Genomic DNA, 11468 nt, shown 5'->3' with positions numbered 1-11468 from the left:
AGAAAAGATACATTTTGGGAATAATGTGAGCCAAAGTAAGAAAAGAAAAGATAAATTCATTCTAAAGTAAGAAAAGAAAAGATAAAATTCTAATTCCCACAAGTTAAGCAACAAGAATAGAAAAATAAGTGTAAGAAAGCAAAAAAAATATAAAATTTTCACAAGGAAGTGAGAAATACAATTAATTTTATTTATACAAAGGTGAAGGCCCCAATCCAATAGTAATCATTCTGGAAAAAAAAAGAACCATACAAAGGGTGGGAGTAGAAAGCCTAACCTGAAAGTAAAAAGCTCATTTCAGAATAAGAATAAGACTAAGAATTTGTAAGAGGGGTACAATTCATTTTATTTTATATTACATAAAGGGGTGGGGCTTTATTTGGATGGGCTTCATTAAAAGCATCAATAGGGCTTGATTTAACCATTCCATGAGTAACTACTCCTCATGGATGGGCTTGATTTAACCATCCATGGGCAACAACCCTCAATCCCCACCCATATTAATGCTACAATGATAGGCAACAACCCTCAATCCCCACCCATGTTAATCCTGAAATGATAGGGTATTCCACAAGGTAAAGTGTAGGAGAGTGTTGCCACACTATCATTAATTGCATGATTCAAGAATGTAAATTAATTTAGACTCCAAATTTAAGATTTAAGTAGGGAGACGTTTCGGAAAAAACAAGAAAAATAAAATTATGACACAGGATTTTTTGAGATTTTTTGAAAGAGTAAATCTTATTACATTTTTTGGAAAACATAAAAGACTAAAAATTATGACACTCATTTTCCTAAAAAATATTACATTTGTTGGAAAACATAAGACTAAAAAAAAAATTTACATTTTTTGGAAAACATAAAAGACTAAGTTTCAAATTAGTTTGGCATGACTGTTGCTTCTCTCATAATTATTTATCCCTTGATCTGTTTAGGGCGAGGGGTGCGGATGGTGGTGGGGTAGAGGAGGCTCTTCATGCCAGGGATGTCGATAAGCATCTTGCTGATGGGTGCACCATCCTTACGACCCGGAGTTGGGGTAAGGTAGAGGAGCATCAAGAAGAAGTCCAGCACCTCGGGGGCAAACACACGATACAACAACAATACTGTGTACCAATATGGAACCCTCACATACTTGTGCTTCCTCACCGCCCCGCGCACCATGGCCTTGGCGCACTCCTCCGCGTACGCCACCGGCACCGGCCCAACATGCAGCTACACATCACACAATTTGGATTAGATCCAAGAGTAAGCCCTCTCATGAAGGATTAGGGTTTTAACTATGCATGTTGAGTTGATTAAAGACCACAAGAGTCAGTTCACACAATTTGGATTAGATCAAGAGTCAGGCCTCTCATGAGGGTTTTAACTATGCATGTTGTGAGTTGATTAAAGACCATTTGAGAGGTTTAACTATGCAGCATATTCTTAATTATTTTAAAAGAGGTTTGAGTTCTTACATCACGCTGATATTCCCTCACTTCTATCTCCCCCCTCTTGTTAAGGTACTTGCCCATTGTCATCTCGCTCTCGATCCATCCCGGCGTCACAATGGTGATACCCCCGATGCTCGCCCCGAGCTCGATGCGCAAGGTGTCGAAGAAGTTGAACACTGCTGCTTTGGCAGCCTGCAAGCAGAACTCATGGTTTGATCGTGAGTGAAATAATTCTGTTTATTGCAAGGATTATTCGATTAATAAGTGATTAATATCATAAGCTGGTATATTTCTTTGGCAATTACTCGTGTTATAATACTGTATGGATTGGATAGAGCAGGATATGGATTGTTTAATTACAATTAAAAATATGATTAATCTCATAATTAGCTGATATACTGCAGCCTACATCGACTGGTTATTAGTTTATAATTCTGTTTAATGTATGGATTATTTAATGACAATACAGAGTGTGATTAAGCTGACATATTTGAATACTGCTGCTTTGGCAGCCTGCAAGCAGAATTAGCTGATATACTTGAATACTGCTGCATGGCAGCCTAAATCGTCTGGTTATTAGTTTATAATTCTGTTTAATGTATGGATTATTTAATGACAATACAGAGTGATTCAGCTGACATATTTGAATACTGCTGCTTTGGCAGCCTGCAAGCAGAACACATGGTCTGATTCTTATTATGGGTTGTTTAATCACAGTATTAATCCCAGAAGCTGGGATATTGGATTTCTTACATTATAGACAAGCCATCCTGGGATAGGGCAGCCAAGCTGATTCATCTCATAATTAGCTGATATACTTGAATACTGCTGCATGGCAGCCTACATCGTACATCGTATGGTTATTAGTTTATAATTCTGTTTAATGTATGGATTATTTAATGACAATACAGAGTGTGATTAAGCTGACATGTTTGAATACTGCTGCTTTGGCAGCCTGCAAGCAGAACACATGGTCTGATTATTAGTCTAATTATGGATTGTTTAGTCACAGTATTAATCCCAGAAGCTGGGAGATTGGATTTCTTACATTATAGATAGCCATCCTGGGATAGGGCAGCCAAGCTGAGACCGACGCATTCACAATTATCCGCCCACGAGAGCGCTTGAGGTGAGGCAACCCATAAAAGGTTGGATATATGTAGCCCCAGAAAACAATATCCTGCTCAAAATACATACAAAAAACTCTGTAAATGGTAATAATACTGTAAAATTGCCCCAGAAATCAATTTCCTGCATAAAATAATACTGTATAATTGCCCCAGAAATCAATTTCCTGCATAAAATAATACTGTAAAATTTCCCCAGAAATCATTTTCCTGCATAAAATACACATACAAAACTCTGTACATGGTAAGAATACAGTATCAATGCCCCAGAAACATATATCCTGCATAAAATGCTAAACTCTGTAGATTGTAATAATACTATTTATTTAAGAGAACTTGATTGAAATTAGTGCTCACCATAACAAGATTTAGCGGCGCAGTATCTGCCGCCTCCTCGAACAGGAAGCTGTGAGTTAGACCAGCATTGTTCACCAGATGATCCACTGCATGCAGCAAACGAAAATTCACAATTTTATATTTCCCCTACAGAGGGAGATTTCTCTCAGAAATTGTAAATTAACTTGATACTCACAACGCCCATATTGGTGCACAGTCTCTTCAATGAACCTCTTGCAGTCCTCCTCCTTGCTAACATCAGCGCTGATCGCCCTCACATCCATGGCCCCCTTCTTGATGCACCTGTCGGCAACCAACCGCAGCCGGCCCTCGCGACGCGCCACCAGCACCAGCACAGCCCCCCTCTTTGCATACTGGTAAGCTGTTTGCTGTCAAAAAAAAAAAAGGGGGGTGGAGGAACTCAAATTTTGTTGTTAATTAGAGATTCAAAGAAATTAAAATTGAAGCCCATGCTGTTATTAATTGAACATTTAAAGAACTTAAATCTGTTGAAGCCCATGAAAACCCATGCCTTATGCAGTAAATGCATATAAGTTAACATGGTGATTGATCAGGTTATTATTGCGCATTTTAATTACACTAATTGGTGAATTGATCCTAAAATCAATTGGTGCATCAACCTACCACCTGTTATCTTGATTTGAACCTGCATAGCTTGCAGATTTATCTGAATACAATCAGCTTTAAATGCAATTATTAATATCTAATCGGCGGATCAGCAGACAACCTAATTAATCAACAAATCGAATACACTTAAATCCTGATTTGATGCTGGATGGTAAATTATTAAGATTAAAAATGATAAGAGATTGATAATTGATAACCTCTCCAATACCAGAGGAAGCTCCCGTGATCAGCACGATTTTGCCTCGGACATTCTCTTCAAGGAGGGCATGGAAGAAGCGCAAGAACATGCTACGCATGGTAAGGACGGGCCAAAGCACAAGGAGGGTAGAAAGGCCAAACACAGGAACCACCAAGTTAAGGAAGGTTTGGAAAAGATCCATGATTAATTATCGATTAAGCAAACTAATCTTATTACGTTAATGATAATGAGCCTCTAGTATTTTGCAGGATTGCCTCTGCTTTGCTTGAAGAGAAGACCTAAGAACCAATAGCTAGCCAATCTATTATATTGCGAGAGACAACGTAAGGGCCTTGCATGGCAATGCATGGCACACGTGTGCCTCACACATTTACTCCACCCATACACATTCTTTATTCACACACTCACTCCTCAAGTCCTACTTAATTTGCTTTAATCTCCATTAAACTCATCCATAATATATAGCCAATTCACCTCTCACATTTCACCCAAGTTGTCTTCCATTTTCATAGTTTTACTTGAGAGACAGGAGTCTTGGTCTCGTAGTTGCCTGAGGAGGAGTAAGTGATGGCTCTTGGCCAACCCTTTAATGCACAAATGCTCTCTTACATGTATTCCTACTAATGTTGTAAGTTTTTTTAAAAGGGGGGCTGTTTGTATCCTACTTTGCTTTTCATCTTTAGCAGATTTGCAACTTTGATCCTCCATTTATCTGCAACTTAACTTCCATGCCACCGCATTTACATTTGGACAAGTAGGTCCATAGCACTTGATTAAGTCCATTTTTGTTCAACTACCAAGCTATACACTCTATGATGAAAACACTTACACCCCTCTCTTAGACCAATGAATTTCCCTTGCTAGATATCTACATTCTCTCTCTCTCTCTCTCTCTCTCTCTCTCTCTCTCTCTCTCTCTCTCTCAAGAGTAGTGGTTAATTTACATATTTGGGAATATAAGTCTCCTCCCATCACAAGTACAAAATGTAGGTTCAATGAGAGCATACTTGTGGCATGCTATGCAGCATACTTATAATCAAACAAGGATTGGGAACCACTATTTTAAGATACTATCTATTTAACATGTTGATAATGCCAATGCTACTCTTTTCAAGTCAGGATCAAACAATATATCCCTTACTCTCTAATACTCCTACTGGGTGCTAGGAAGCAAGCATAGGTGCAAAAGACTTGAACTTAGGATAAATGGAGATGACAGATAAGCAAACATTGGTTTACTAGAGGTAGAAACCCTCACATCTCCTCATTAACACATCACAAGATTTACAACTAGTTGAGGCTTTCTCCAAACATAATAGCCTAAAATTAGAAACATAGGATGTCTCCAAATATTCCATTACACTTCACAACTCATCTATTTGCACAAAAATCTACGTTTAGATAAGAGAATGCCAAGCTATGTGGCTGAGCCTATACTAGGTATGCCATCAACACCATTGCCTTATGTAGCCTAGGGTCTATGGGCACTTTGGAGTCCCACGAAACTTACTAAATAGATATCCTTAGAGTACAATACCTTGCTAGAGTGCAAGAATGGGCACTAACATAGGCTTTTGCACTTCACTCACATATTTGAGTAATGAGATGATATTCATTCCTTTCTCTTTTTGTAAGGACTCATCACAAAACTATAGACCTTCTTAAGGATTCTTCAAGGAGATGTCCCCTTGTTGATTTTAACACTACTACAAAGAATTTATGTAACATGGTGTAGTCACCTAAATTTTACTCTTTTATTGTTCATCAATACCTTTCTCAATCTATAAGATATTTATACCACTTTGATCAAGTCTCATAAGTAGCATTAGGCCTAAAAGAACATCAATACTCTCTCTCTCTCTCTCTCTCTCTCTCTCTCTCTCTCTCTCTCTCTCTCTCTCTCTCTCTCTCTCTAAACAAAAATGGGCTAACCCTTCTACCACCGTAGAAATGGTTAGTTCATGGAGTTGATATTCAACACATCCTATGTTCAAATCTCACTTCCCATCGAATAGATCATTTCACTCTGTTGGCACTATTCCTATGACGTTAAAAGATTCTTGCATCGGGTGCAGGTGAATAAACAAATCTGGGCTAAGCCTTCTACTGCCCAAATGTGGCAGAAGTGGTTAGTTCATGGAGTTAATATTCAACATGTCTTGTGTTCGAATCTCACTTCATGTCGGATAGATCATTTTGATCTCTTGGGATCGTTCCTATGATGTTGAAAGCTTCTCTCTCTCTCTCTCTCTCTCTCTCTCTCTCTCTCTCTCTCTCTCTCTCTCTCTCTCTCTCTCTCTCTCTCTCTCTCTCTCTCTCTCTCTCTCTCTAGAGATAAGCAATTAGTTCAAGCATGCGTTGTTTATTTCATCATCCCTCAAAATTGATTAAACCCCATATTATAATATCAAACTTTTTACATCATATTAATTATCATCATTATCTTCTTTCTAATGTTGCTATAAGGCCATTTTATCCATCTATTTTAGACCTTCAAAGTAACTTTTCTATAGCCTCATTGTCCTCAAAAGAATTTTGGTTTCATACTTATCAAAATTCTTGCGAATAAAAGTATTAATTTAACCATTATACCCATGGTCTTGAAATCATTATGCAATTATTTTACTTTTTTACAAGTTGATAAACTCGAGTACTTTACAACCACTCTTGTGTATGCAACTTTAACGAACTCCATCAAATTTTAGCAAACCTAGTGTTGTATGTTCGCATTTAAAAACACCTTAGAGAGTCCAATCAGACACATTCCATCATTATGTAAAGGCAAAAGACTTATCAATACACAATCAAAATCTAACACCTCATCCACATGTCTATAGATAACCACCTCAACTTATGGTGGTTCCTCAATTAGTTTTAAGTCCACAATCTTAACTCTAAAGCCTTAGTATGCTCAAGGTCTCTTTCCATGGGTTTTCCATAACACCAATAAGAACCAAAGAATTTGGCGCCTCATAATGTAATTTGCACACCTTTAAAATCATGAAAAACTTAGGTCAAGAAAGTGGAATAGAGAAGACGGGATAATGGAGCAATAGGGAGACATCCTCCCCACAGCTAGAAGGTGGAGAGGAATTTAACAATTAAGTCTTGAGACATGCCCTCTGGAGACAAGGGAAATTTTGTCTCAAAAGGCTTGGAGGGGAGAAAATTCCTTTTTTTCCTACACATTTTTATGTCCCACACAAAGTATTTATGAGAAAACTGTCATGTTTTGGGTTACACCATTTTTTAGAGACGTCATAGTTAAGTGTGCTTGTTTAAGAACACTATACTTGGATGGGTGACCTAGCATCACCTTTTTTCTCTACATAGTCTTGAACATTTTAGCCATATAAATAATTTGGAGTTATTTAGCAAGGTAAGTTTGGCTACCTAGCCATGCTTAGGCATCTAAATTTTTCTCATGCTCTCTCTTTATCATAAATATTTTATACGATGTACATTCTTAAGCAATTGTATTTACTTTTGTGTATCTATGGGACCTAAATTGGATTGGATTGGATAAAACCTTTCCATTGTCTTTAATAGGCTAATTTGCACACAAATTAATTACACACAAATTGGTCTCTCTTACTCCACTATATTAGAGAAAATTGCAAGAACTTGATGGTGGCTAGTTTTACTCCACTAAGTGATCTCTCTTACTCCACTAATTCAACATCTCAACAAAGAGAAAATTGCAATAACCTAATGGTGGCTAGTGTAGGAGGTTTAAACTTTTCCATGCACATACTCCAAGGATGCACTACTAAGAAACCCTATGTATCACGTGCGTTCAAGGGGTATTTAAACAACCCCTTACTTGTAAATTTTTCATGAATAAAATGACCCTTTTTTCTTTATAAATTTTCAGGTTTTTTTTTCAAAATCGATTAAAAAAATATATTCTGTAAATATATTTCTGTAAATTTACCTTAAATTTTTTAATTAAAAAACCCCTTTATTTGAACTCACGTGGTCCTAAAAGCTAGCCTCAAGCAACTGCTTGGTCCATGCCACACATAGAGACCCATGCCATGTCACATCCTTTTGGCCTCTCACACCCACATTGGACCAGCAGTATACACACTATACACGTGAATGTGTCATCAAGTTTCACCCATCCTAGATCCTACCAATGGTAGGTCCTTTGCATGACACAAGTTTCATTCCAATCACTCCCTAACCCTCTCCACCCCTTAGTGAAAAATTTATTTCCATGTTCAAAAATCTAGGAAGGGGGTTTGCATAAGGAATCAATGACACTCTAAATTGCTGAGGAGTTATACATGGCCCAAGGGATTCATCATCTGGAGCCATGTATAAGTATTTCACAAACTATCATCCACAACCCACACCTTATCACATAACCCATATGATTATTTGCATTGTCTTCGTGAAAAGAGGCCCTAAACATAGAACGTTTTTGGCTACTGTGGATCTTGTGCTCATCACCAGAGTAGACTTATATTGTGTCAGCGTCCTGCGTCCTCTCTCAAAGCATCTCCTACTAAGGCAGAGGCCTGGCTATCATGCTTACTCGTGCAGGGACTGCAGTGTATCGATAAGCATGGTGATGGTCCTCTGTGAATGCCATACTTTGTGTGCACCTGAGTTGGGAGAAGCTGGCAGTGGGGGAAACACAATCAATGGCAGCCTCCATGCAGCAGTAAAGGTGAGGGTCTCCTCTGCTGTCGGGCCTGTAATACTGGGATCCACCATTTGCACTGCTTTTGGTACCCTTGGACCTCTACTCCTTCTCCTCTCCCTACCATATCTGTCTGCAGCAAGTCAGCGTCCCTCTCTCCATGCGGCAGCAGCAGGCGTCTCCGAACACTCTCTCTCTCTTTCTCTGTGCAGCAGCGACTCAGCGGCCCTCTCTCCATATGGCAATAGCACGCGTCTCCATCTCTCCATACGGCACCAGCAGAAGACAGCGCCCGTCTATCTCCATTCGGCAGCAGCAGACAACGCCCGTCCATCTCCATTCGGCAGCAGCAGAAGACGGCGCCCGTCCCCGTCTCCATTCTCTTCGACGCTACTTCTTTCCCTGCTCGCGACCAGGCATGGCTGTCTTATTTCCGCTCGCTGCTCCTTCAGTGCCAGGCGGCGAGTCATGCCGACATACGCCGCGTCACCCTTGGACATCTACGGGTGGGGATATATTTCGTGCACTCCCCCTTGTCCTGTAGCGGGGGAGTGCACGAAACACTTTACACACGGAGCCAGCTCAGCGACGCTTACCCCCTCTCATGCCAGCTCAGCGACGCTTACCTGTACGCCTGCATTAACCTGCTCTGATGATTGTATTGATATCTACAACCGCCATTAAAGCTGTGGCGACGCCTCTAAAATCAGCGCCCATCGCCAATCACAGCAACTGGCGAATTGAAGGCCTGACCAGGAGGTGAGGAGATGAAGCGTTGTTGGAATCGAAATTTGTTGTATTTTTTATTTATTTTTTTGTGTAGTTAGTGCAGACGGTTACCAGATGAGCCTGAAAAGGCAATGATAGTTGCTGCTGTTCTCCAATGGTGCTTGTTAAGCAATAGGGTTGAGTTGCTATAGTCCACAGTGGTGACTCTAGTGTGAGCGATGATGATCAGGCATGGTTAAAACCTGCACTAAGAGATATTCGATTCGATGCTTGCAAAAATGTTCATGGCATATGGCGTGCAGCTTGGAGCTTTTAGGAAAAGCAATCGAACACCATTTCCATTCTTGTTGTGTACTACTGCTTTTCTAAATAGCTGTAATGGCCAATGATTCCCCTCTCTCTCTCTCTCTCTCTCTCTCTCTCTCTCTCTCTCTCTCGTTTCTCTAACTCTTGTTTTTGTGCAGGCTGGCACTCTTACACTTGCAAGCGGAGTTCCCTTCATTTCACCAAGTAAGGCTGTGCTCTGTCATCTCTCTGGTTGAAGGTGTTTGATTACATTGCTTTAAGGTGTTTAAGGGGTGTGTGTGTGAGAGAGAGAGAGAGAGAGAGAGAGGGGGGGAGAGAGCCTTCAAAGAATGCCGGGGTTCTATGCATTGATTGTATGCCGCCCATTTGAGTATATATTGTAAATGCTATTTGTACCGCCCAAGTTTTGAAGCCTATAATATATATATATATATATATATATATATATATATATATATATATATGAATATTTATAAGCTTGCTGATATTGTTTGATCTACGAGCACTAAGGTGGAGCACTAAGTATGTCGAGATATTTTTTTATCGAACAATAGAAAGAATGAGCCAAGGGATGCACTAAGGGAGACCTCCACATTAGATTCACATAAGTATGCAGGAGCTCATGCTTTTCATTTATGTGTTAAAAAAATCTAAGGTTTTTACTAGGATTTCTGGTCTCTGTGTGTGTAGAATGGACACTAGGATCCACCTTCAATATCCACCGCTGGGTCCTTTCAATGCTAATCATCTACAATGGACCGATAAAAAGTGTGAAAAGTCTATATATGGATATGTTCGAGTAGCCTATTTTCACTGGGATCGCTTAACAGATTTTTTAAAAGGAGAAGAGTCTCTTACAGATGCAGAAACAAATTTTAGGCGGCAATCCGTGCGAAGGCATGAAAAGGGTAGCTTAAAGCAACCAACTCTTGATAGCTACTTAGAGGAGACTTTGTTTTGGTGTGCTTATGGTCCTAAAGATATGCGTGGAAAGGAGATCATGGTTCCTCGTAATGAAAAGACACCAAAGACAGGGAAAGGAAGCCGTCCAGGTTGTGTAAAAGGCACTCGCATGTGTGGTTGTGTAAAAGGCACTCGCATGTGTGGTTGTCAATGTCATTTCTTTGTAAAAAGATTGTATCTATTAGAAGATGTAGCTTGCCTTCGCTATATTCAAATGCATCATGTTGATGAGAATGATGAGCTTTGTCACAAAGAAGGCATCAAGGCAACTTTGGGCCACAACCTATCCTTTGCACCATGGCTCTCTTTGGAAATAAAATCATGGGTCTTTGAAATGCTTTGCAAACGTTACACTCCAATGCAAGTGCATGAGGCACATATTCAAGTTGTTCACAAAAAAAAAGTAAACAATCCTAGCTATACATTGTCACGAGATGATTTCTATACAACGAGCAAGACCATTCATTGAGCGTCCTCTTGGGAGAAAAGCATATACAGAAAATAGTGCTCTTCCTTTTCCACGGCCCGTAGCTACCAAAAAACGCTCCATGCAAGCAACATTGGATGCCAAAGCTTTGGATGGGGATGCAGAGTGATCATTGTAGCTAGTGACATAAAACACTTGGGCTTAATTTTGTTCTTCATTATGCTTATGCTAGTGCTTTTTTTTCAAGTAGCTTCCTTTTAATGGATATGAATTTTTTTTCAAGTAGCTTCCTTTTAATGGATATAAACTTTTTTGAACCATGTATAGCATTGATGCATGTTGATCGAAAAGTCTTTCTTATAAAAAGCACCTTGGCGATTGTGTATTATGCCGATTGTGAATGTGTGACAATGGTTCAATACTCTTGAACCAATTTAAAAGTAGACCTTCCAAGAAGGATGGTAAGAAAATTGTGGATAAAGTGATTGAACATATGGAGGCAAAGTGGAGAGTATCTCCTAGAGAGCCTAGGAAAGTGTGCCCTTATTATGGTGGTGGAACAAAGTGATTGAACATATGGAGGCAAAGTGGAGAGTATCTCCTAGAGAGCCTAGGAAAGTGTCTAGTTGCAGTACAACAAAGGCAATGA

General features: G+C 39.5%; 1 protein-coding gene across 1 annotated transcript; it reads right to left on the bottom strand.

Moving 5' to 3' along the window:
- Positions 1 to 892: 892 nt before the first annotated feature.
- On the bottom strand, positions 893 to 3933 carry LOC147632008 (11-beta-hydroxysteroid dehydrogenase-like). Its single transcript, XM_086807917.1, has 6 exons — positions 3745 to 3933; positions 3096 to 3288; positions 2921 to 3006; positions 2485 to 2616; positions 1461 to 1628; positions 893 to 1215 (listed from the first exon to the last, which is right to left on the bottom strand). The coding sequence occupies exons 1-6, from the start codon at positions 3925 to 3927 to the stop codon at positions 916 to 918; spliced, it is 1062 nt and encodes a 353-aa protein (XP_086664043.1). The 5' UTR covers positions 3928 to 3933; the 3' UTR covers positions 893 to 915.
- Between the last annotated feature and the right edge of the window lie 7535 nt (positions 3934 to 11468).

This window comes from Cibotium barometz, chromosome 14, assembly GCF_041138505.1.
Source record: "Cibotium barometz isolate CiBa-2024 chromosome 14, ASM4113850v1, whole genome shotgun sequence".
NCBI classification, from domain to species: Eukaryota; Viridiplantae; Streptophyta; class Polypodiopsida; order Cyatheales; family Cibotiaceae; genus Cibotium; species Cibotium barometz.
Note: the sequence above shows the minus strand (reverse complement) of the source record. Positions and strands in the feature narration are given on the sequence as shown.